The sequence below is a fragment of the Pezoporus wallicus genome, unplaced genomic scaffold (assembly GCF_028554395.1).
Source record: "Pezoporus wallicus isolate ANWC-B61680 ecotype Strahan unplaced genomic scaffold, APGP_CSIRO_Pwel_v1 contig_8702, whole genome shotgun sequence".
NCBI classification, from domain to species: domain Eukaryota; kingdom Metazoa; phylum Chordata; class Aves; order Psittaciformes; family Psittacidae; genus Pezoporus; species Pezoporus wallicus.
This window is the reverse complement of record NW_026636754.1, coordinates 899,608-926,449: the sequence shown is the minus strand read 5'-3', so window position 1 is coordinate 926,449 and position 26,842 is coordinate 899,608. Positions and strand designations below refer to the sequence as shown.

General features: G+C 51.9%; 1 protein-coding gene and 1 long non-coding RNA gene across 2 annotated transcripts in view; one reads left to right on the top strand and one right to left on the bottom strand.

Moving 5' to 3' along the window:
- The window catches only part of HS3ST3A1 (heparan sulfate-glucosamine 3-sulfotransferase 3A1), a 31,788-nt gene extending 8,094 nt beyond the window's left edge, over window positions 1-23,694 (bottom strand). Inside the window, exon 1 of the mRNA XM_057401394.1 lies at window positions 23,105-23,694. Coding sequence (XP_057257377.1) covers window positions 23,105-23,679 — 575 coding nt within the window. The 5' untranslated portion in view covers window positions 23,680-23,694. The remainder of the gene's footprint in view (window positions 1-23,104) is intronic.
- Window positions 23,695-24,619: 925 nt separating this feature from the next.
- LOC130595042 (uncharacterized) lies at window positions 24,620-26,227 on the top strand. Its single transcript, XR_008971209.1, has 2 exons — window positions 24,620-25,940; window positions 26,102-26,227. It is a non-coding gene; the product is annotated as an uncharacterized LOC130595042 (long non-coding RNA).
- Window positions 26,228-26,842: the final 615 nt, after the last annotated feature.

Here is a 26,842-nt window from a genome sequence, read left to right as displayed (position 1 = left end):
GCCAAGGGCAGTGCAGCTGAGCCCCACCAACCACACGCTGATGAGACCCAGCAGGAAGAGGCAGTGTCCCCAAGATAAGGGGCTTGTTCTGCCCCTGAGAGACACCCCTATGAGTAGGCACATGTGTAACTTCACATTGGAGTGATGGGGCGGGGGGTGATCTGAAGGGGCAGAGGGGCTGCAAAGGGGTCTTTGCTAACCAGCTGCCCTAGGAGAGCTAATTACAGCCCTCACCCTAATTGCTCTGATTAACTGTCACCAAGCAGAGCTGCTGCTCTGAGGGCAGCAGGTAAGTGGGGAGCCCTGAGTCTCCTGGTTCCTATGGGAGGTGATGCTAATGATGAGAGGTGATGCTGCTGCCCCAGCATCCCGCAACTGGTCTGGGAGAAGGAACCCTGCTGGCAGGCTCCCAAAAAGGAGCTCTTCTGGGAAGCACACCTGGGCATCTCCTGGAGACCGCCAGTGCCTAAGTGCTGTTGACAGGCAGAAACTCTCTGATGCCATTAGCCATGCAAGCCATTGATTTTCTTTGCTGGAACAAGAAACTCACTGGGGCTGCGGCAATCACGGGTGGCACCGCTGCTTCCTCCAGGCTGACCAGCTGGCCCTTTGGGATGGGGAGGTTTGTAGCTGTTTGTTTCCTTTCCAGTGGCTAAAATGCCAAGTCATCCTGGAGCGTTTCTGCATCCATCTGGGAGGATGCTGGGTCCTGCATTGCTGGTAAATCCCTGCTGTCTGACTATTAGAAGCAGATGAACTGCTCCAGAGCCCTTGGCCACAGACCCCTTTTACCACATCTCCATCCTTTGAGACACCACCAGGCACCATCTACTTTCTCTGCTGGGGTTGAGGTGGGTTCATCAGCCGCCTCTGCTGCTGAGGAGTCTTGCAGTGCTTCCTCCCCCAGCCTGGCCATGAGCCTGCTCTTTATCCCAGCCCTAGAGCTCCCATAAAGGCACCCCAGCAGCTTTAGTGAGCGCACTTTTGGGGTGTGCCATGCACTGGGGACCAAAACCCCTTTACTTCCCCATCAGACCTGGACCCAGTGCTCAGCACCCCCAGCAGTGGCCACATGCATTTTTGACCCCCCTGTTTTTACATCTCAGTGGCCTCTCCAGCACCAGGCACCTTCCCCAGCGAGAACTTAACCCCAGCTTGGTCGGGCCTCCAAGCATAAGGCATGAGCTGTTTGCCAGATCCCTGCAGCACCAGCTAATTCTTGCGAGGGAACAAATCAGGCCCACAGCGAGTTCATCATATTTCCAATGCAACTCCCAAATGAAAAGTGATTCCTCATTTCCCGGATGGATTTGCTTGGGTAAATTCAGACTTCTGCTGGCTGGTTCTGTTGGCTCTTTGGCGCTGGTTTTTATTGTAACTGCGATGCCTCTTAATGAAAATAGACACTACTTCTGCTCTCTCCTACAGATGCCTCTATTATTCTGCAACCTGCTGATTCCCCTCTATTCCGTATTATGCCACAAGGATTTCCAGCTGAGACAATGGGCAGGATCCTTTCACAGCTCTGCACCCTCCTTTTCTCCTTTGCATGTGCACAAAGCACAGATCAAGAGCTCCCAATCCCACTCCCACCATGCATGGGAGCAAGTCACTGATGGAATGCTGGCAGGGTACAGTCAGTGCATGGCTGGGAATGAATCCCATGAACCTGAAGCAGGGGTTTGCTGAGAAATGCATGCCCTGTTTGCCCTCTGCACAGGGAGCTCACAACCCCCTTCCATCACACAGAAGGACGAGGAGGAGTCACAGCCCTCATAGCAACTGGCATAGACTTCAACCTGGACCTCATCCTCCTCAGTCCTATGTTAAAATACCCAGCTTGGGGACCTGCATCACAGTTCTGAATGTGCAGTGCATTTTTTGTTCTTATTAAACAGCCTGTATGGGCTGATCTTTATCCCCAGCTTGTATGTGACAGAACGAGACATGGCACATGCTCTGAAAAGCTTACAGAGTAAAGAGAAAAGACTGAGGGAGGGATGGGGATAAAAAGGGCATAAGGGACCCAGCATCTGATACAATTACACCTCAACCCAGTTCTTCTTCCCTAAGGGCACCCCTGAAGTGTTACACATGTACATCCCCCAAAACAGCATCCCAAATGCTGCCTCGGAGGAACCAGAGCCACACTTCCCCAACCTGGGCCCAAGCGCATCCTCTCGATGGGCTCAGCCTTGGGGTCTCAGGACAGAGGGGTTAATTCTGACCAATAACCATCTCATGTCTCTCTCACGTGAGGATCTTCAAGACTGCACATTTCAGCCCTGACTAAGCAAATCATCTTAAAGAGGAAGGTTAAAGAACTGTTTGTTATTGGAAATGTCTCCCTCTTTAGGATTCATTTTTTGATAAATCAGCTTCAGCTTCATTACTTCATGATATATTTCCCTTGACATTTAATTATACTTACCCCAAACACATTAAGCCAATCAGTCTGAACAGCTTCTTATTAATATGCAAATTTCTCCTTTGAAAAGCCATGAATCTGTGAAAAATCTCTTTAAGGCTTCAATTAGGCCCATTTGGGAAGTTGGGAACCCTCCGAAACACCCTCCTGATCTAAGGCTGGAGAGGATCGAGGGTGTCCAAACCCACAGATACTGGCCAGTGTGTGGCTTTGGGATGGGAGAAGGGGCTGTTGCCATCCACTAAAGCATCTTCACTGCCCTGGAGCTATGAAGATGGGAAGTTGAATGCTGCAAAAAACAGGGCTGGCAGTTTATCCCCATCCCATTCTCTGTGGGAGCTGATGCTTCTCCTCTCCCCCAGCCCTCGAGATACAAAGGTCCTCCACTGAGGATCACAAAGCTGCAAGGGGGGGGGAGCTGCAGAAGATGCAATGAGATCTCAGCCCAGTTTCTAGCAAAACAAACAGGAATCCAGCTCCCCCAGCGCCATGGGCAAACTGGACGTGATTTGCATTAGGCAAATAAATGGAACCACGCAATTAACCATCTGCCCTGGAACAGATTTAGGTTTTGCTTTACAGCATCACTTCCAGCCTCCCTCTGCTCTCGGATCCATCTGAACGCCGCAGGATTTTCTACTCGGAAATCAACAGGGGATAAGTTCACTGAATCATTCCTATAAGTAACTGGAGAGAAACCTCAGCGTAGGTACTAAAGCCCCGGTGGCCTCTGGCCTCCTGGACGTGCTTCCCATGGATTGCACCACCACAAAAAGGCTTCAAAACTTCCCAGAATCTCCAGTTCCCACCAAAAGCCTTTATTTGCTAAACTGAGATGATTTCCTGAGTGACACAACATCTCCTCGAGAAAAAGCGGCCCATTTCATCCTGTTTCAAAAGAGCTTAAAACCAAATACGATTGGGTGTATTTGATTTGATTTAGACATTAAGATCGGAAATACATTGCAATCAGTGTACTATAGAAATAGTCCAATTTTGGAAAACAGCTCTCATGAGCCATAAAGAAACCCAATTTACTATGCACCATAATAAAAATATCTCTTTTAGCATATAAATCAAGCCAAAGTGAACAGATAAAGAAAAATAAACTCACCACCCCCCTTCGGTTTTTGCCCAAGAGCACAGGCGAGCCCTAGGGAAGGGCTCTCCTGCCCTATATAAATATATGCAAGAGCAAATCTGTTAAAAACTGTAGCCACCACTTTGTTTTCTAAAGGTCCCAGTTTATCCTTCGGCAGAAGAAGGAGGGCTGGGGAGAGGTCGGAGAGAAACACAATCCTTTCCTGTATAAACAGTATAGCCCGCGCTGACTTTAAGTGCATCATATGGTATATATTTTATGTGTGTATAGAGAGAGAGAGAGAGAGACAGAGATTCTTCAAGCCAGTCAGAGACATAAAGTGATCCTATATCATCTAAAACCAACAATCATAGTTGGACTTCTGGCAGTTTTCCTTGCAGTCATCCCTGCCACCTCCTGCCCCTTCCCCCACGGGCTGCTGGTGCGCGCTGCCGTCTGCCCCCATTATTTTTCACAAAGGCATATAAATCACTGTGGAAACTCTTATTATCTTATTTTCCCTCTGCTTCCCTCTTGTCTGTTTTGAGAGAAATTAATGCATTTGTCTCCAGAAAAATGTGCCGTCTCTATAATTCAGTTTTAAAACAAGCACAACTAGCAAATGGATAGACCTTGGTTAGGAGACTCATTTTTCATGCAAGTAATTGAACCCTTCCCTTCGATTTTTCCTTTGGGTGTTAAAGACAACTGATGCCTTCCTGGAATTTGCTGAGGTCTAAGAAAGGTGGAAAGACAGACGGAGGGAAAAAGCAGAAGAGAGAAATAAAGAGAAGACAGAAAGGAAAAGAAAGAAGAAAGAGATGAACACAAAAAAAAGGGGTGAAAAAAGAGAAGAGAAAGAAAAGAGAGAAGGAAGGAGAAGGAAAGAAGGAAAAAGAAGGGAGAAAGGAAGAAAAGAAGGAAATGAGCAGGAAAGAAGAAGGAAAGTCTGAAGCACATCTCAAAGCATCGTCTGCCTCTCTAGAGGGAACTTTGGGAAGCCCCAGGAGAGCATCCCAGCCAGGATTTTCCCAATAGCCAGCAGTGCTTTGGTCTGGAAGGCTCCTCACCACCCAGGCTGGTGAGCAAAGCCATCCCTCTCGTGCACCCCAACAGCCTCTACCTTAACCTAGCCTTGTGCCCTGCACTCAGCCACCCTGAAGGCTGAGGATGACCAGCCCCGGTATGTCCTTCAAGCACCCCAAGCCCCAGATGTGACATGGGAGAGGTTCTCTCCGTGGCTGATGCCAGAGGCTTTATCCTGCTGCCTCTTTCTGCATCCAAAACTCAGGGAACTCCACTGCTCCCTCCCCTACTGCTAATGGCACACCTGCCCCACAGCACCCACCACCGAATGGGAACACAAATCACCACAGTTCTCCACACAAAGTCCCTCAGACAACAGTGTGTTTTCCCAAACCACACAAATCAGAGCCAGCTTTAAAACATTCCCCATCCCTCGTGCTGTGCGGCTCCTGTGAAGAGCAAGAGGCTCCCTCTAAGAACACCATGTACAGCAAGGGCTCCTGCTCAAAATGATGCTCATCCCAGCCACAGCCCCTGGATCACACCCTGATCTCTTATCAGCTCCGAGGCCCAGTGCTCCACTCATGCAGAGAAAGTCAAGAATAATTCCAGAAGAGCCGCAATCAAGGGCCAGCTAAGTCTATTGTTCCTTTGTCTCTCACTATATTATCGCTGTCCCCTGGGAGCTACATTATTGCCTGCAATATATAATGTGATTTGCTTGTTTTCCATGTCTCCCTCATTTTTCTTAGGCACAAGCACAGGTGCACCGTCAGCCACGCAAACGCACCGCAATGCACGCGTTCTTCCCATGGAAGAAGAGGAAAAGGATGGGAGAGGAGCAAGGATGAGAAATGAAGCTGGAGAGAAGGCGAAGAAAATGTTGTCTGGAAATGGGAAGGACACAGAAAACTGCTGAATAAAGGTGATTCAGGAAAAGAAAAGGTGTTCCTCCATCCCTCCTGGGGAGAAATCCCACTACATCTCAGAGACCAAAAATCAGGATGCAGTCAGTGCAGGAAGGAGCTAAATTAAAGCAGCTGAAGATGGAAACAGGGAAAAGATATTGGAAATGGGCAGCAGGTGCAGCAGAATGAGAGGCACTCAGGGCACAAAGACGCTCCTGTATCCCTGCAGGTTGATGGACCGTCTGCCTACGGGGTTTGTTGGGAGTGAGGAGATGGGCTTTCTCCCTTCTCTGCAGAGATAAAAGGATCCAAGATATTGTTGTGGAGTCCTCAACAATTCAACAGGGATTATTAAGTTCTGGGAAATACTGTGACATGCCCTACACTGCTGGAGATGCTGTGTATCTGTGTGTGTATGTGTGCGTGAGAGCTTTATGAAAGAGCCAGCCACCTCAAAGGACCCTGCTTTTGAGAACAGAGGTTGTTTCTTAAATTATGCTGAGAAGTGACTTCTTTATATATCACTACTCATTTCCTCCTGCTGCCAGGCCAAAAAAGCCTCTATCTGTATTACAAAAAAGAGAGCCTGACCTCTGGCTATGATCTGAAATATATGGAATCACACGAGTTTACCCTTGCAGTCGTTCTTCATCCTTCCTGTGCCAATTCTTTGTCCTTTTGCTAAATGAAACTTTAATGGCAGGGAAGGGCTCCCTGCTTCCATTCCTGGAGCAAAGCAGCCAAGTGCAAAAGAGGGCAAAAGCCTCCAGAAAATGGAAAGCTTCAAAAGATCCTTCCTAACCTAATTTGCAAGCTCTGGGCAAGGCAGGGGCCAATGCAGAAGGAACCTCACTGAGCAATCCCACCCCGGCCTCCTCCAGCCCTGCAGGCTACGAAGGGCTTTTAGCCACAGCTCACAGTGTTGGCACATCAAGAGCTCTTTTCTGTGCTCAGCTATTCCACCTCCTCCCAGGGAATGAATCATTGTCTAACCTGGTGTCAGAGTCATCTGATGTATTTCAGGACGTTTCAGTTGATAGCAGATCTAAATTTCATGAGTAAATTGAGCACATCTAGCTCAGGTCCGGCTCCTCCATTGCCTTGTACCATGCTCAGCTTCACGTCACTGCACTGCAGAGGCTGTTCCTTGGGCATTAGAATGACATCAAGGTCTCTAAGAGCGAACCCAGCTCATTAATGGAAGAAAGAAAAGAGAGAAAAGTGCTCTCCAGAATATGAATGGATGGAAAAACCCTAAACAATTAGTGACCTCAGCTTCCTAAGTCAACCTGAGACATTTGGGTCCAGGCCAATAAACCCTCATCTTTCTCACTCAGCACCAAACTCGCATGGGATGGGGGTTTCAGATCATCTCCTAAAGAGGCCAGGTTGGACAAAGCCTTGGGTGATGTGGTTTAGTGTGAGGTGTCCCTGCCCATGGCAAGAGGGTTGGAACTGGATGATCTTAAAGTCCTTTCCAACCCAAACTGTTCTATGATTCTATGACCCCCAGCCTCTCACTATCCAGGGATGCTCTGCTTGGCAAAACCCACTCTCCTCCACTCTTCATTTCTCAGCATCCACAAAGAGAAGAAAACCCAGAGTGTGCTCCCTCTTTCACTGGAGAAAATGCAGCAAAAACTAGCTAAGCCCACACTGATACTCCAACAGCAGCAGGGATTTCAAATCCACACCGGCACCAAGGCCCACCGCAACAGTCGGGCATCACCCCATGGTTGGGACATGGGGTCCGACCTTGCAGGGCCTTCAGCATGGGGTGATCTTTCCATTCCAATACAGAGACCATGGCAAGGCACTGAAAAGTGGTTCTGTGTCCTGGGAGACCAGGTCTCCCCAAAAAGCACGGGGACATCTGCTCTTAAACCACATTGGAAAGCCCAGACAGGACCCTTGGAGATGAAGATTTTGAAGTGTGATCAAAGAGACTCAGAGAGATAGCAGGAATTAATGCTGCTGCAAATGCACAGCGAAAGCTTCTTAGTTATTCCAGTGGGGCTTTTTGCAAAGGGGCCTAAGGGAGTTAGGCACTCAAACCTCACTTGGATCCTTTATTCAGCTTGCAAATCCTGCGCTGGAGTAGTGCAGAAGTGTGACCCCTGAAGCAGTACTTTCCGAGCGTGTCTGCTTGAGGGAAAACCTGAATTGATTCTGGCTGTGTTGGTGGCCTCCTGCAGCTGCTCCTGCGCCGTGGTGGAAACAGTTGAGGGTACAATGTACTTAAAGAAATAAATAAGGCACCACCAACACACGGAAACCACATGGGTTCAAGGGGAATCGCTGAGAGCAGCTCCAGTTCTGATTGCTTCCACAGGGGTTAATGCTGGTCATAATGTGCTGGAAGATGCTCCTTACGGCAGGTCCAGACTGTGAGAGCGACCTCCAGCTGGGCGAGCAGCATCATGAATCCTCTCCAATGGGGTTAACCACGGTCTCCAAGAGAGCTGCAGGAATCACTTACGAGTTTGGTTATTCCTCGCTGTTGTGTCTCCCTGTATGTTTTATTTCCTCCATCACCAGCCTTTTTCAGTTAGAAAAGAAGACCCAGGGGGGTTTGTTCCCCAGATGGTTGCATGCTCGTAGTGTCTTAATCATTCCCACCACCGCTGCTAATGCTATCGTGGAGGGTTTACAGCTCCAGCAAAGCAACATGAGGAAGCCGGAAAAAAGGCACAAGCAATAAACAAAGAACCTGTTCTCATGCAAATGTTCCTCACGACAATAAGGATAATAATAATAGTTAAAGAAGAAGGGCAGATGAGAAATGCACACCACGGTCTGGCCGCAGTGAATGCTTCCCAAGCCTTCCTGCAGGGTTGCCTGGCTTTCATTTCTCCCCTCCATCACCACAAACCGAACAGGGAGCCCCATCCGCTGAGCCCCCGGCACAATGCAAACGGGTTTGGTATTGTTGGGAAACACATGTGACGTGCTATTGTCCCTAATTTGATTAATGAAGCCATCACGCTAACGGGGCATTCCACACACCAACCCCCCACCCCAGCACCTTGCCACTAAGCCACGCCAGGAACTTCCCATCAGAGCATTAATTCCCCAGGACTTGCCTTTCCCAACCTTGTCAGGTAATTGTTTATGAAGAGATGAATGTATACAATAATACTGGGTGAAGGGAGTTGATGTATGTGGTGTTAATGAATGAAATAATCAGTTTGGTAATAACTGGCATGTGTATTTGTCAAAAGGGAACCAGCAGGACATTAGCATTCTGCAGCCACCAAACCTTTATCTCCTGGTCTTGTGTCTGACAACCGCCCCCAGATAGTCCATGAATAAAATACAGAGTGGTACCCAGACATAATTAAACTGCCAATGTGGATGTACCTAAATGAACTTGATATCTTAATGACAGTAGATAGCACGCGAATAATGAAGGCAGCATGAAAGGGATGTGCATAATGAACACAGACATCCCGGCTGTCGCTGAGGAGCTGCCCACAGGGACCGGCCTCGCCAACAGCAGCTCCCAGACCCCCTCGTTAGCACACAGGGCATTGCCTGTGCTTCCACACCTGGCCTGGGACCCGTGCCATGCCTCATCCACACTGGTGTTAAGGGCACAGTGCTGTCACTATGGGGACAAGGGTCCCTGCATTGCTGCCCAGGCTGTGGTCACTGAGGATGGGGCTCTCAGACCTGCTGGCACATCTTACCCTCCCTCCTCCAGAGATCTAACCCTAATCCTCCCTGGTCCTGCTGCATGTGCTCCTCCAGAGGCCTCTGGCACGCTGCTGTGCAGCCCAAAGGTGATTTTAGAATCACTCAATATGATTAAATTACCAGACATGTTCCTTTTTCATCTGTTTTCAACATGGGGATTGTTTTTCAGGGGAGAAGCCACTCCTTGGGGACAGGCTGCTCAAAGCATGGATAACACATCCCAAGATAACAGCAGAGCCACAACCCCTCCTCATCCCCATCATGCACTGACATCAAACCAGATGCATCCTCTCTCAGCACCCATGGGTGCAATCCTGCCTCCGGAGGATGCTGGGCACCATCCCAACTGTCCCTACAAAGCCACTCCAGCATTTTGCTGCTGCTCCAGGGTGTTTGCTCCCGAAAGGCAGGCTCCAGCCTCCTCCTCACTGCCTCCACACACCACACCGCTCAGAAGGTAATTGCCACTTATTGCTCTAATGGCTCCAATTTTAGCAGCAAATGAGCGATGTACAGTAAGTATCAGTCTTATTAAAGAAATAATAATGGGAAACTAGAGCACACGCTCCAGGGAAGGAACACTCCCCCGTTACACAGGATACAGCCGTGCTGGTGTTTGACAGCAGCACAGTCCCTCCCTGCCTGCTGCTCACAGAACTCCGATGTGTTTGAATACAATCAGTTCAGCGCATAGGAAAGCAACCGGCTCAATAGGGCTCAGCTTGCTCTGTAATGAGCGAATTGACTGTGGTTAAGAGATTAATGTGAAGCCAGCAAGGGAAATGTGCACTGGAGCAGGTCCTGTCTCCCTCTAAAAAGGGGATAAGGAAAAAAAATGCTTAATAAAAAATGAAGAAAGTACAGCAGGTTTGGGGGAAAACAGCTTAAAACCAGCAGACAACACAGCCTGCACCCTCGCAAGGAGCAACACTGGGAGTAGCACAGCAAGTTGTGATGCAGGGTGGAGTAATGAGGTGGCTTTAACAGCACAGCTCCTGCGTGGGCTGGGAAAAGGTGGCACTGGCGTGGTCCAGCCTGCGCAGGGAGGCGACAGAAGGAACCTGGGTACATGCACATCACCATCAAGCAGTAACAGTCACCATCAGAAAGATGCAGCCAGAGAGCTCTGGGTTCTCACTAAGCAAAACCTTCAACTGCACTCTGCTCATTTACCACCACTATTTGGCCCTGACTGCCAATTATTTAACCATTGCTTTCCTTCCCTGCAAAGCCATCCCCGTGGTGCACCCTCGTGAGACAGTAATGGTGATTTCATTAGATTAAATAACTCCGATGATCCCCGGAGACCAACAGCACTTTAAACACAGAGCCTCGGAGTTAGAATTACTGTTATTTAACATTGATTAGATTACAAGGCAAATCCAATTTTTCCCCTAAACATATGATGGCTGTGATTTGCCTAGCGGGAGACATTAAGGACGGCATTCCTGGAAATCTGTGCTGAGTGGGGAGACCATGCCTGAGTCAGCAATGTCAGGGTGACCCACAGGCTTGTGTCTGAAAGTCCTTCTGCAGAGAGAGAGAGCATGAACAGGGCTCAAGAGTTGTCCCGATTGCCCCTGTCCTCGCTTTGCTCCAAAGCCAGAGGTCCAGATGGACCTGTATTGGCCCTGTTGGATTATCTCCCCCTCCGGTAGGAATATCACAGGGAATAACTGGACCTCTTTGACCCATGGCCCTGCTGTGGCTGAGGCCGTTAATCATTACTTAAAGCTCCCTCCTGACTCTTTCCTCCCGGAGCCCCATGGCCCACAGCCCCCAGGAAGGGATGTGCCTCCTGGCTGCAGCTCTGCCCGCTGATGGTCTGCCAGGGGTGCCTATAGGACAGGAGGGAAGGAGAGCACCTGGGTCTCTCCCTTCTCCTCACCCCCAGGATCCTGTTGGAATTCATTTATGGATCAGGGGACCCGAGGGTGTGGAGTGGGCTGGAAAAGGTTGGTGAGGGCAGGAGCATCTCAGGGCTCCACCACTAAGAAAGCAGGTATGGTAAGGGCCCCTCCCTAAAGACAGTGCAGGGATAGGGTGGCTTTCAGTGCGATGGACTTTCATTCCAAGCCCTTTCCTAGGGTATGCCATGCATTTAATGCCTGGCTTTAGAGAGCAGCCAAGACACAGCTCCTCTGGACCCCTTTGCAGATGCATCTTTGGGAAGCCACCAACTCCTAAATGCATTCCTCACACTGGGCAGAGCCACCTGCGGATCCAGGGATGCTGGACAACCCCAGCAGCCAAGAGTAGAGCCCAGTCAGACAAACTCCCACACAAGCATGACCAGCTGCTGGGAAAAACCTCACCGGTCTGATAAATCTGGCTTTATACTGGGGATGTACAAGGAAAAGGGGAGGCTCCAGGAAGAGCTGGCTCCCAGCAACCAAGATGACCATGAGCAGAGGCCAGACCACAGCAGGGTACCCACACTGGGCTGACGATGGGCTATTCAGCAGAAGCTCCCAGGAATAGAGAAGAGGAGGATGCACTCTCCATCCTGAAACACCCGAGAGGCTCCAATCTGGGTCTGGTCTCTTCTATCCCGCTCACCTCTGGATGTCCCTATGGGGGTGATGGCCAAGAGAGTCCCTGGGAGCAGCCAGGGTTGAGTTTGGTTGTGCAGGTCACCCAGGCTTCAGCTCCTTCACCTAGGTGTGGGTTTAAACCAGCTTTTACAGTGCTGCTTGATTTGGCCAATAAACCCAAGCACTGCTTTCAGGGCTTCAATAAAACCCAGAGTCGCTCATAATTTTAAGCCGGATTTACTCCAGAGGGAACACACCCAAATTCCTTCCTCACCTCTGCAGTCACCACCCTGATGCCTTTCCCATCCACCTCCCCAGGGCTATCATGAGACAGAGCCCAGGCAGCTTCCAAGTGAGAGCAGGGCTTGCTCCATAATGACCAAATTGACCGGTGGGGCATTGCTCTGGGGTGAGAGCTGAGAGAGCACGGCCTGGCAGAGGCAGGCAGTGACAGAGAAGCACTGATTTCTTCCTCCCACCTCTGTTTTGGGGCAGGCTGGAAGGGAGGGCAATGAACGCTGGGTTCCACTGTCCTAACCCCCCTGAACAGCGGCTGCAGGGAGGGGAGCAACAGAATCAGGGACACATCCAGGCATCAGCTGCGAGCCAGCAGTTTGCTGTCACTCGGCCAAACAACTCAACTGCAATTAGGAAGCAAGGAGCAGATAAAGCTGTAAACCTCCAGTGTGCAGCCCCCCTGAATCCCACAGCTCACTGACCCCGCTGCATCGTGCCAGGGATGCAGCAGGTCCCCATGATGTGACAGAGGGCCCAAACCCCCACGCAGGCAGGGCAGAGCTCAACCTGTCCAAGTGCCAAAAGAAGCAGCTCCAGCACCTCATCGGGCTTTGCTGCTGGGGCTGACCCTGACCCGAGGCACTGGAGCCGGTCAAACTCAATTAAAGGCTGTGCACAGCATCTGGGTCAGGCCGTGCGGTCCTTCCCCTGCCCCGGCCCCTTCGGAGGCTCCCGACATAACTGCTTGCGTGTCCTGCTGAAGTCTTCCTTTCTGAGGCTCTTCCAAAGGATTTACTGCTGCTGGGAGGGAGGGCGGCAGAGGCAGGAGCAGGAGGAGCAGCATCACGACTCGCTGTGAAGGCAGCCCTGGGGCTGAGCAGGGATCACACCCCGTGCATAGGGAAACACTGATGTGATTCTGTGCCCGACCCTCTGCATCTGCCTGTGGTCAGGGCAAACGCGACCCAGGGAGGGTGATGCTGGAGGGATCCTGGTCATCACCAACTGCAGGAAAGCCAAGTCCCAGCACCCCCAGATGCACCTTCAGCAATGACCTTAGTAGTTTGCAAGTGAGCTCATCAGCATGACCCCATTTCACAGATGGGGAAACTGAGGCACAGGACAGAACAGGCCCTTGCTCACCACCACTCAGCCAGGCTGAGTCCCCAGAAGCTCAGCTCTCACCCCAGGAGCACAACAAAATCCCATCTCCTGCCCTAAGGAGGGTCCAGCCCTAACCAGACCGTGCTGCACTTGGGAACAGCGAGGTGAGAACTGGCCACGTCAAACAAGGAGCATCTGAACAAGAAACAACTTGGTGCTTGGTGCAAGGCATTTAATGTCCACACATCTGTACCTTCACCTCTTTGAAATGGAGAGATTGCTCCTGGCAATCTGGCATTGCTGTCTCCTTGGAAAGGCAAGTGTTGGCAGCAAGTTCTCCAACCAGCTCTGTGCTCCAATCTCCAGCCTGCCCCACTCCAGCTTCCCAAGACACTTCCCACTTTGCAATGACCTCCTGCCCCAGAACGCAGGACCAGGCAGTGCAGCCATCCTCCCTGCATCTCTCCTGGGGCACATACCACCCTCCAGGCACTCACACCCATGGATGGGCTGTAATTGTATGTGCTTGCTCAGAAACCTCCAGCAGCCCTTTAAACTCGGGCAGGTTCACACAGGGCAGAGCAGCAGGACTCACACTCTCCATTCGGGCAGCAAAACCCTCCAGCAGATGAGCAGAAATGAGAAGCCTGACCTTAAACCACTCCACATGTTTGCAAAGCACACATCGGTCCCTGCAGGGCTGCAGCAGCTCAGCCCATGGGGCTGGGTCACTGCCAGCTCCTGCCTCCTGTTGCTGCACACGAGGAGCAGCCTCAGGTACCACAGAAGCACATAAACCTGAAGGGATGCTCTAGGAAGTCCAGCTGTGCTTACCCAGCTCTCAGTAGCCTGGAAGTGTAAGAGGTGTCTTTTGTCCTTTGTGTCTGGTATGGACTAACAGTTACACACACACGTCCAGGCTCTGCAGCACAAGAGCTGGTGGGGTGGAAGTGTTTGATGGTCACTTGTACTGACACTACCCAGACCATGAGTGCAAACTGCAGTGCTCCCTTCTTCACCACCCACCACTGGCCATTCAGTGCCAACTGGCAGCTTCCCTTCCAGGAATTACATTTCCAATCAAATAACACCAATGATATTATCCCAGTAACAGTTATGGAAGATAACCCATCAGCCCCCTGACCCATGAGCTCATTCCTGAGCCAGCAGCAGGCACAAACCCGTGGTCCCCCCCAGCCAAGGCTTGGGGACTCTATCAGCGGGTCCCTCATGCTTAACAGCTCCGGGTGCATCCTTCTTTGCTAAGCACTTCTAGAGCCCTTTAGACAAAAGCCTCCCATGGCAGCCAGTTTCACAACTGAATCTCCCACTGTTTGAAAAAGTCCCTATTTCTGCTGCTTTCCAACCTGTTGCTGAAAGTATGGATGGAGACACGAGAGGGATGGCTGTGCCTTCTCAACCACCCCATGAAATCTTTAGCAGAGCACATGAGCTCCTTTTATAGTGTGTGGCCACTGGATAATACAGCATGAGTACAGAGGAGGAAACATAACACAGACAGTGAGGACCCAAGGAGAGATCAGAGATGCAACCAAGTGGACTTGCAGACAGTACAGCTCAGCAGTGCAAGAGGGCAGAATGACTGCACATGAGCTTCACCCCTGGCTGTGACATGCAACTTTTGCATAGAGAAAAGCCCAAGTCATTGTACAGACCAGAAGAAACACCACTTCCCAGGCATTAAAAACCAACTGCCCCAAGCCACATGGTGGGTCTCTGCCAGCAGCACGGTGCCCAGCAGGTCCATGGATGGGGAACAAAGGCAACTGGAGCCAGCTGAAACTGCAGTTAGTTTTTAGGGGCAGAGACTAGAATTACCTGAGCTGGAAGCCAGCCCAGGCACAGGGATTAGCACCTCCATCCTTGTGAGAGCAGTCAGGGGAACTTTCTGTGACCTTCAGAGGAGCAGAGCAGCACCAGGTGGGATGTGGCTGACGGCAAGGGAAGCTCAGCACACACCAAACACCCACTGCTGATGCTTGCACCAGACAACCTCCTTCCTACCACTGCTAGAGAGAATCAACAACAGTGTGGAACCAGATGCCAAGAGGTCCCATGTGCTAAGCCTTGGTCTAGGTGCTTTTCTGCTGGTGGAGCATCCTCCATTCTACCAGTGCTACCATAGCCCTGCACTAACTCAGGGACCATCTGTCAGACCCAAACAGACAGCTATAAATATATAGAATGGTTCGGGTTGGAAAGGACCTTAAGATCATCCAGTTCCCACCCCCTGCCATGGTTGGAACACCTCCTAACAGCACCATTTTGGAAAGTGAGAAACACCACAGCTGAGGCCACTGACACAGTGTTTGTGTCCCAGAGGAGAGGGATCTCCCCCACTTTTGGCTTTGGCACATCATACAGCCTCCTCCTGCCATCACCACTTTTACCTACACAAATCACAGAAAGTTAATGGCACAATACTAATTGCAACCCGAGTAACCCTGTGCTCCTCCCATCCAGGGCTGGGATCCGTGCCATGGGCACAGGCCAAGCAGGAGCAGGGAAACGCCATACCTAGCTGCACCGGGAGACCCAGGGCCCTCCCAGACACCTTTATATTGAGGCTTAAAGCAAACTTTGGCAAGGCACAACCTGGGGTCCAGCAGTGTTTGAGACCAAAGGGATTTAAGAAGCAAATTTCCAGATGGAAGAAGGACTCCAGAGCCAACAAAGTCCAGATGCAAAATGGGGAAAGCACCATCTCCAGCTGGCACATTACAGGGACTCAGAGCACACCAGCACTGGGGGATCACTGATCCTGGAGTGTGCTTTTGGGGGCTCTCAGCTGAGCCAGGCCACCTCCTCAGGCTCTCTGCACACCATCGCATCTCCTGGCCTTCCACTTACTAACCCTGTGCCAATGGGATCAAGACACAGAGCTTTCCCCAGGTGGGAAATCCAAGTATCCTCACTTGTTTTACTTTGAGCTGGAACATGCCAACACTTGGCAATTTCTCCCCAAAAGAAGCTTCCCAAACAGACCACTTCAGACAGTGCAAAGCCCTTAAATAACGTCAAAAGATGCTGGGATGTGGTACTCAACCTTGCAATACAACACCGCGAAAGCAGAATTGCAATGCTAACAACAAAGCACAACACAAGAGCCCAGAGAAGCACACATGAGCTTCACACACACACAAACCATCACACAAACACACAAGTCAAAACAATTGGATTTGATGTTTTCCCCATAAAAGGCTTCCCCAGAGAGCATGGGCTGCAGGAGGGAGCCCTTTTCCAAGGGGCGATGTCAGAACGGATCAGCCTGGCTCCTTGAAACTTCCAGCACAAAAGGAAACCTCCAGAGAGATATAAATAAATAAATAGCCAGCTTCCCATCGGGATGCTGTGCTTAAAGCCTGAAGATCACAGCAGGATCCTGCTGAAGCTGCTGTGTTGGCATCCGCAATCTGCATGGGTTCGTGCAAGAAAGGTGTCTGGAAGCTTGGAGCGGGATTTTCATGTGTAGCGGTTGGACACGGCTACTCAGCTGTGGGGAAAACAACCCCATGAGGTTTCCAATGCTCCCCCGGGGCAGCGATGGGAAGCATCTCTGTCTCCCAATGGAGATGCACCCAGCAGCAGGCTGGAGCTTGGGGGGGGGTTGAGCAGGGTTCTTCCCGTATCTGCAACAGATGGTGCTGCAGCAGAAAGAGCATGTTATGAGTCTCCTCACTTCCAGGAAGCAAGAGGGATGATGCTCTTGCCATGCATGAAGGGAACTAGTGATTTCTTCTGCTCAGAGATCCCCTTCTGCAGTGTCACTTCATTCGATGAAAGAAACACCAGGAATAATTCACTTCCTTGAGCAACTCTATTCACATTCCCACTGAAGGCACTGTTCTATTCACATAGCCCCCCCCCCAGGGAGTCATAAGGGCACAGGCTGGAGGTAAACATGTTGAATTCCAAACCATGGAAAACTGGATTTCCTAGGAGGTCGGTTACACAGGAGACAGGCAGAGACACTGGGACACTGTCACTGTTCCCAGGATGGTCCCGATCCTACAGACTTTGCATGCACAGCCCCACTGACCACACAGGGCTTTGTAATGCGGTAAGACCCCGGTACCCAGCTCCAGCAACACAACTTTACCTGCAACCTAATCCACTTCCCTTCCATAATACCCCCAAGTAATGAGAATTTGCCAGGATTTATGGCCACAGCAACCTCCCCTGCTCCCCCCCCCACCACTCTCTGCTGTTTGCCTGCGAAAGCAGTCTGGGTTACCTCCATATTCTCCAGGGGAAAAGCATCATTAGCAGCTCAGGAGCTTTAATGCCTGCTCCAGGGAGGGGGCTCGCAGGGGGCTATTCTCAGGTTGTCTGATCACTTCTTGCTTGTTCTGAACACATTGGAAAGGCACCAACTCCCTTCCCCCTCCCCAGACCTAACTGCTCTTATTATAGACTTCAAAAGGTCGGGTGAAACCCTAGCTCGGCTGCAGTGAACAGACACAGGGGTGGTGATGGTGTGGGCAGAGCATGGCCTCAGCCCCCAGACCCAATGGAATTGCTCCCTGAAGGCAGCAGGGCCGATGGCAGGACAGGCTGCATGCATAGGTGGGGATCTGTATGGTCCAACCTTAAAGTGGGACCAGTGGTTTAAGCGGGGTGAATCTGCTGCTGCTCTGAAGAGTACCATAATCTTTGCCATAAATGGGCTCTCAGCAGCTGGAGCTTTGTGCTGCTTTTCATGGGACCTGGCTCTCAATTCAACTGATAAAATCTTGGACAGTCGAGGCCATATTTTCAACATTGCTCAGCACCAGCAGGCAGAGCCCCGTTTCCCAGCACCCCAGAGCCAGGCAGAGCCATGGGGTGGATGAGGAAGGTGCTGATCCTCTCCAGCCTCCTGGGCCCCAAGGACTGGGGCATGAAGCAGTACTGAAGAGGAGGATGTGGTCTATTGACTTCTGAACCACCCCGGTATATCCCTGTGCAGACCAGAGGATCTGTTAAGAGAAGCGTCCAATACACATCTAAGTTTTGATGCTTTCTATTAGAAGCGGGGTAGACATCTGCTTATACACCAACTCAGGAGCTTACCCCATCATAAGGATATGAACTCCTGCATTAACAGAAAACAGAAGTGATACATATAGATGGAAAGTGCTTAAAAGAATCACCAAAATAACCCTTTGGAGTTTATTTAAGGAGAGGAAAGAGCCCGGACGAAGCTCTTTGCAGTTAGATAGTGCTGGACATGCCTGGACAGTGCCATCCATTAGGTGTGCACACCAGACAGCACTCCACAAGAGGAGAGCAAGCCAAGGCTGTGCCAAGGCTGCAGGACCTCTGCCAGCAGCTCTGATGGGGTTCACCTGCTATGGGTGTTATTTACCCCACAGCATAGCCTGGTAAGCTCAGACTCCATACACCTCCTCATGCCTGGGCTAGAGAGAGGTGCCAGAGTCACATCCCTGCTGTTACATCCCTGCAGCACGGGGCAGTGACTCCCCTCCCACTTCACTGATGGGTGAACAGGCACACTAAGGCATCTTTGTCATAACACCTTGGAGCAGCAGAGTCCAGATCATGCACAAAGGCAGCAGCAGGGCACATGAGCACCAGAATCAGTCACTGTCTTTATAACAGACTTGGTGACTCCAGCCCTGATTGCAACAGCATTTTCAATGACCTCCTCCTCACCGTTGCTCTTCCCCAGGAAGGAAAGGTCCATTCAACCACCCATAAACCCACCTCATCCTCCATCCCCAGTAACTCCTTGGCCAGAAGACCCATGCTCCCCAACCAATTGACACACACTCCCCTGTCTTTGTGCCCATCTCCACCTCTTGTTGACAGTGAATTACCCGTGCTTTGGGGCCAAGACCATCTTTTGTTCCCTTTTTATACAGCACCTGGCACCATGAGCTCAGTATGGGAGGTATCTGATTACACAGCTAATAAATAAACAAGGACCTTGATCCTCTTCAGCATGTGGCTGTCCAAGGCTGCAATTTCCCAAGAAACTGTTGCAGGCTGTGCTTGATGCTGTTTGTAATTCAGATGTGTTTAGGAGATGAGGAGCAGGCAGGCGCTGCTAAACCAGACCTTCCTACAAGCAGACGTGCACACAGCAGGGAGCAGAAAACCCAGACCAGCTCAACTCCATGTCCAAAGGCACAATCCATGTTCTGGTTTGGGCACACGTAGCCAAAGCCCTGCTGTTTCTTGCAGTGGCTGCAAGGATGGCTGAAGAAAGGCCGGGGAGAAGATCAGCTCAAGGTAACTACTGCTACAGCATCTCCTTCACACAGAGGGGTTTGCAACAAGGTCTTTCCTCCTGATGGCCATCCAGTCCTGCTCCACCTTTCAGGAATGGTGCTCGCTCCACTGAAGTCTCTCCTGGCATCATCCCTACACCTATGCTCCCAGCCTCACTTCTATGCTCACAAAGCACTCACAGACTGTGCTCCTGAATTAGTGACCACAAAACCCCAGGACTGGAGCAGCCCGACTCCTCCATCCCCAAGGCTCTGATTTCACCCTGATTTGAGGCACAGAGGATGGGATACAGCTGCTAACAGCTGCTGTAAGCACATCCCTAAACAAACCCCCTTCTCTCCCATCCTATCTCTTCAGCAACCGAGATGTTCTCTGTTCCCTTTGATTCAGAAACATCAGTGACTGCCTGGATTAGAAAGAAAAAGCCTTGGAGCGAACTCCCAGGAGGACAGTAATTAGGAGACAGAACTCCCCAGCTCTGGAAGCATCAGGGAGGAGCGAGACTTAAACTCCCAACCTGACGGAGTAACTTTGAATCATCTTTCATCTTCCCCTGGATGGGGTGTAATCTAATGACATTAGCTTGGCTTCGCTCTAGTGAAATTGGCATCGGTGCTACAGAGCCAGGGAGATTAAACCATATGAAATAAATGTTCCTGGGGTGACTGACAGGATAATGACATTCCAACAGGCAGCTCAATCAGTGCGAGACTAACAAAGGATCAGAGGGAACCAGCCAGGCTCGCAATATCGCTTGCAAATACAGATTCTGGTTTTAATCCAGACATTTCTTCTACTTGATTGGCTTAGCCCCTGTTCTTGGGAGTTTTCCTCAGGCTGTATATAGCCATATTGGGGTGGGGGATGGCAGTTGAACTCTATTAAAACCCATGCTCACCTGCTATTGAACCCTGTTAGCTCAATAGCCTTGTTCAGGGCTGGAGCAGAGGTCTCTGTGCTGGGAAGTCAATGCGAGCATTGTGGGCTGCTGCCTCCCTCTTTTTGTCCCTGTATGAAGAGAGGACTTGCGAGCCTGAAAGTGGGAAAGCAGCTTTTGGCACACAACTTCCCTTGATACCCAAACCCATGCCCGGAGGTGTCGCGCTTACCATATTCAATCACTCAGCTTGGGGTTTCATAAACTCAGGCTCTGCAGGACAACTGCCTCCTCACCCAGGCATAGCTCAGGCTGTAAGAGCCGAGCAATTACGCTACTTGATTCAACAGAGTGGTTTTGTGCCTTGTGGCACACCAGTAGGTGACAGGACCTCCACGTGAGTGCCTTTGAGCCACTGCCCTATAGGTACCACATCAAACCAGCCGCTCCGGGAGCATCATCCTGCTGCTGTGGCCACAGCTCAGCCCCATTCCACCCTCACACCATAGGACAAGTAGTTGTTACTGGAGCTGCTCTTTGTTTCCAGGAGGAACCGGGGTCCCCCTCATGCCCACCCTGCTATAGTCCTGATGCAGCATCCCTGTGACAGCCCATGGTGACAACAGCATTGACCGTTGCCTGTGAAGGCTGGCTGGCTCTTCTCCATCTGCATCCCACATCACTGCAAACAGCCAGGAGCTTTTTGTTCCCTGGGACAGGGTGCTCACTGCCTGAGCTGGCTTCCTGCGGGCGCTGAAAGCAAACCCAAGTGTTTATACCTTGTAATGATGCTGTTTAGTCTGACTGCTGGGAAACAGAACTGCACGTGAAACCTAAGCCTCTGATGATGTCAAAGATAAGAAGTCAGGACCCCTGGCAAACATCTGGCCATTTCCCCGCCACTAAACCCTCAAAGATTGCAGTAAACCCATGGAGAGACACAGAAATGAGTATTTCTAACAGGCTGGTAACTGGTTACCAGTGGGCTGACACCACAGCGCTGCCATCGCGCTGGGACTCTCTGTGTTAGTAAAGATTACTCATACAAGCAAAGCCAGCAAGATTAGGTCTCAAAGGAATAAGCCCATACAAAGAATTCACTGTACCTCAGGCTCCACAGGGCTAATAAAACTCAAATAAAGTGATGAAATTCAGTACATCAAATACCAGAGCAAACAAACTGCGGCAATTAATGGGAGAGCTCATGCACCGCACGCTAAGGCATAATGATTACCCAAACAGCACGCAGCGCGGCACCTTGAATGAGTAAGAACAGCAAGATCCAGACCAAACCCCTGGAAAACTTGAATCCCCTACCCCATTACTATGCCCTAAACGCCTGTGGCTCCTCCTCTGTCTATGTCTGCGCTCTCCGCTCAGGCAGCTCCCAGAAGCGGGTCTATCCCACTGCCATCTGCTCCTCAAGGCTTGCAGAGCATCTTTGATAAATGAGCTTTTCCTCCTCCCCACCACCCATTTCAGCCGATGCCACCCCAAAGCCGCGCATTTATTTTTCAAAGCCGAGGCTTGATTAAAGTCCCTGAGGTTTCTCAGCTCCGGTTTGAGACGTTTCCTCCCCTATACAGGGTCAGCGCGTGGTAAACGGGAGAGGCGCGCACTAAAAATACCGCTCTGTAGACAGCTTCAGCCCACACGAAAGGAAAGCTTTCCCTCTCAAAGAGCCCACACTGCTGCCTGCAAAATCCCGGCGTGTTCCTGACACTGCCGGGTACACAAGGAAGCTCATTTGCTTCCACGTGTTAAGCCTTTTACATAAACACTCGGACCATCAGTACTATCCTACTCCGCATTCTAATACTGAGCCAAAATCAGCCCTAATAGCTGGGCTTAACGCAAGAGTAAAACAAGCTCCGGGAGTACCCAAATCCTCTCCTTTTTTTGCGTGTTCATTCAAGAAAGCCACAAACACAGAAAAAGGCATCTCTGCCCCCACCCTAACCAATCCTTTCCATCGGAATCTGCTCCTCTATTAACTTTAACACACACAAGGAAAACGTCTAAACAATACGAATGAGAATCCTGCCCCTTGGCTTTAACGTTTACCATCTTGCATTAAAGGGGATACCTTTCATTTGGTTTAATGAAACACTAATTCATTGAAAGAGCCACCCTATCTACCTCTTTGCTCATTGCTTAGGCAAGCTTGGCCTCCTGGAACTGCTTTTGGTTACTCATTACTGGGGCTGCTGGAACATTTGCATGGGGAATAGGGGTTTTGTCCACACTGAATATGGGAAAGGTGCTGCAACCGGGCTGGGGGCTGCAGGAGGCAATGAGAAGATGCTTTGCAAGGGGAGTCAGGATGAGCCACAGGCTTTGCAAAGCCCCATCCCTGAGAAAAGCTATGGAGCAGCAAGACGCTGGGGGGGGGATTTAGCTCTGCCTCAGCATCTCCATGCAGTCCCCAGGGTGATGGGGCACCCACTGCTCTTCCCCTTGCCCGGTTCCCCCCCCCCATGCAGGGAGCACCTAGGGCTGCAAGGGGGCACCCCCAAAGCAGGAGGGCTCTGGGGGAACGGGGCTGGGATTAGAGGATGGGGTGGCGGGGAGCAGGGAGGAGGGTGCGTGGGGTGGAAAGGGGGGCTGGAGAATATGGGATCAGGGACGGGAGAAGCGGTGGAGAGAGGGGCTGGGGGAAGAGCGCCTGGGGAACGAGGATCTGGGAAGCAGAGACGGGGACTGGGATAAGCGAGGCTGGGGAGTGAGGTAGGACCGTCGGGGGGGGGGGGTGTTGGGGAGCAGGGACGAGGCTTCGGGGCGCAGCGATGGGACGGGGGAGAGGAGGATTTGGGGTAGCGGGGCTGTGGGTCAGGGAGCCGCGGACCGGTAGCGGAGGGTCCCCGCGGCCAGCGGGGGGCACTGCCGGCTCGGCCATAGCCCCAGCCCGGCCCCGCCGCGGAGCCGCCGCCGCCCGGCCCAGCCCGTCCCGTCCCGTACCTGTACCAGGCGAGTCCCCGCTCGTAGTTGCGGTCGAAGAAGTGGGGCTCGGCGCCGACGGCGCGGACGTCGGGGTGCACCCGCAGGAACTCCAGCAGCGCCCGCGTCCCCCCCTTCTTCACGCCGATGATGATGGCCTGCGGCAGCCGCTTGGAGCCCTCGCCCAGCAGCAGCGTCAAGGAGCCGGCCGTGCCCACCGCGCTGCTGCCCCCGCCGCCGCCCGAGCCGCCCGCCCGGCTCCCGCCGCCCCCGGCCGGCACCTCCTCGCCCGGCGCCGCCTCCTGCCGCCGCCGCCGCTGCTTGAGCCGCTGCAGAAGCCGCTTCCGCCGCGCCGCCGCCGCCTGCCAGGGGGGCAGCTCGGCCGAGCCCCCCAGGTACCCTCCGCCGCCGCCTTCCTCTTCCTCCGAGGCGGCACCGGCGGCGATGATGGGTCCGGGCAGGGTCTGGCAGCGGTCGGCCAAGCAGTAGAAGACGTAGAGGGACATGAGGAGGGAGCAGAGCATCACCAGGAACTTCTTGAAGATGCTGCGGGGCAGCGGCTCGGCGGCGGGGGCAGCCGCCGCGCTCACGGCCATGCTACCCCGAGGCGGCGGCCGGGCGCCCTGGCCATGCTCCGCGGCCGCCCCCCGGCGCGGCCCCTCCGCGCAGCGCTCCGCGGTGGCGGGGGGCTGCGCGCTGCCGCATCCCCAGCGCGGGGGACACGCGGCGGCGCTGCTTCAGGGGGGCATCCCCCGTGTGTGTGGGGGGGGGGAGAAGGGACCGGGGGGAGCTGCTGCCCTCGGTGCGGGGCTCCCACGTGCCGGCCGCCGCGGCAAACTTCGGCGGAGACATCGCCGGGAGCGGGGCGGGACCGGGGCGGGGGCAGAGCCGGGGGCGGAGGGGAGGGGAGGGGGGGGGCGGCCCCTCTGGGAGCCGCTGCCCGGGCGCTGCGGTCGGAGCGGGGTGCGGGGATGTCCTGGAGGCTGTACCGGGGGGTTAAGGGGGATCCGGGGGCTGTACCGGGGAATTGAAGGGCCCGCGGGGGATGGAGGGATGGAGGTGTGCCGCCGAGATTAAGGGGTACCCAGAGGCTGTCCGAGGGGATCGAGAGATGCCCCGGGGTTGCTTTGGGGGCATAGAGGGGTGCGGAGCTGTCCTGGGGTGTGCGGCGGTGCTCCGGAGGCTGTTCCGGGGGATAGAGGGATGTGGAGCTGTCCGAGGGGATGTCCCGGAGCCGGTGTGCAGAGCACAGGGGTACCCTGAGGCTGTCCTGGGGGGTAGAAGGATGCGGGGATGTCCGGAGGGTGCCCCGGAGGCTGTTCCAGGGGGTTAGAGTGGTGCGGGGCTGTCCCCTGGGGCGGAGGGGAGATCTCAGCTCTCTACAGCTTCTCTCTAGATGATGCCAGACTTTCCAGGCTCACCGGACTTTGCTGTGAAGCCCGTGCAGGGTGATGAGACCGCAGTGTCCATCTGAGCACCCTCTGCCCACATTTCTGTCCATCCACACAGTTGTGAACCACCACCATCCCTCATCCCTCTGGTACCTGAACACCAGTTCCTGATTTACCTGATGGTAAATCCACACCTTCACACAGAGCAGTCCCCCTAAAAACCAGCACAACCGCTGACACGGATGTTAAATACACTTGCAGTGTTACAGCCAACAGTTGCACCAAGCACAGTACTTAATACAGCACAGAAAGCCCCGAAACAGGACTTTCCCCCACTGACTTGAACACATTACCCCATGGCTGGCTGCAGAATCCAGCCCACAGTTGGTAGGAAATATCTACAAACACAACAGGATATTGCTCTCACAATTTGCTCTCCTCCTTTGAGAGTACATAAAACGTGGAAATCGCTATCAGCTTCATGCCTCTGCTGCCCCGTTCTCAGGGCTTCATTATTTCATTGCCTGTGGGAATGTCCTTTTAATTTGAAATGTTTGTCATAGAACATAGAATCTTTAAGCAAACTTGCACATGAAACACTTGACTTCGGTCTCTTTTTTCTCCCTGCTGTTTGGTGTGGACCAAGCTGAGGAATTAAACTTCCACTACTTGGGAATAAAGCTGATGTAGCCACAAATTATTCAATGCAAAGGGGGGGGGGGATTGCAGTGAATAATAATCAGCCATCTGCAGAGCTGGCTGGCTAATAAAAATGTGTTTCCAAATAGTAAACAGGCCAAAATTAATAACAAATGTTATGTGCAGTGAATTATTCTATTAGATCTTCTCCCAACTTTATGACATTTTTCTTCTCTAAGCATAGCAACTTATCTGGAATGGATGGATTTCCAAATCCATACCCACCCCAGCTGCAACGCTGCCAGATCACTTTATCTCACATTGATGAGTGTAATTCCAGCTCGGTGTGTTTGGTGACTTCAAGATACTGTAGCATTGCAGGTATTTCAATGCTTCAACATGTAAGTAGATGCCTGGTGTGGTTTACAAAAGGCTATAAGCAGGTTAGGCCCCTAACACCTCTAGGCAACTACTTACATCATTAGGAGCCTAAATGCCTTTATAAATCTGTGCTCTGATCCGCAGCTCATTGAAGGCAATGAAAAGACTTTGCTGACATCAATGGGCTTTGGAGTGGGCCCTGTAGAAGGAGCACGATCAATGCAAAGTGCTTTGACTTCTTTATGCTGCTTATTATGATACTTTTTTTCCTAGACACTTAGAACAATGCTGCATTTTCTGTTTGAATAAATGGTCATTTCAAGCAGAGAAAACAAGAAAAGAGAAGTGAAATCAGTGTGAAAGGCTGCAGGGGAATGATGTGTGTGGAACTGCTGCGATTGCATCGCAGCACTCACGTTCGCTGCCTTCTTTTCCTGGAAATCCTGGTGAGAATCTCAGTTTTCCTTTAAAAAGTCACTAGTTGCCTAGGGAAAATATGACCAGAGTCTATTTAAAAAGTTTTGGTGTCTAGAAAGCAGTAAAGCTAAATATAGCTGTATTTAAAACAACCCCATGATATTTAAGGCAATGCTGTGATTTGTTTCAGAACCTGACTCATTGTTTCTGCCTGCTGGGGCTGCAGGCACCGGTGGCTCCAGCAGCCAGGAGCAGCTCTCCGGAAGGAAGGTGTCTTACCTGGGAGAAAGGGCAATAAAATAGTGAATAGTTTCAACCCTACGTGCCCTGTGTTGCTGTGGGCTCTGCCAGTACAGCTCCAAACATGAGATTCCATGAGCAGACTGGTTTTGTCCTTGGTTTTAGGTGAGTTTCCGTACAAAGAGTGTTTGGTGAGCACTGTACTATAAAGCCAGAAAAATTGGGTGGCTGATGTCATGACATCCAGTTCTGGGGATTTACACCTCTTACCTGTTTTAGGGATAACGTGGAGGGGGTTTATAATGACTTAAAGGCTTGGAGCAAAAGATGCTTTCCATTTCACTCAGCCTCTTACACCTCTGACTTAATGTTTTGAGTGCAGCCTCCTTCTTTCCCCACTGTGTTGATCGATCTACCTATCCCAAAGCATTTCCTATACCCCATCACAGACATCAGCATCCCCTGGCAGCAGTGGGGTGGTGGGATCCTGAGGACCCAGAGATGCTCCACTGTGGGCCTGCAATGACCCTCCCTGTGGGCTGACGGGCAATGGTGAGTGCATCCATCCCAGCTTGCAGGGCTGTGCATTGTGCCCGTGACTCTCAGCTCCCTGGCACCAGCCCCACTGCTGGCATGGGCTCATGGGGATGGTCCTGGCAGGTTCTCCTCCGTGGTCCTGTTTGCTCTTGTT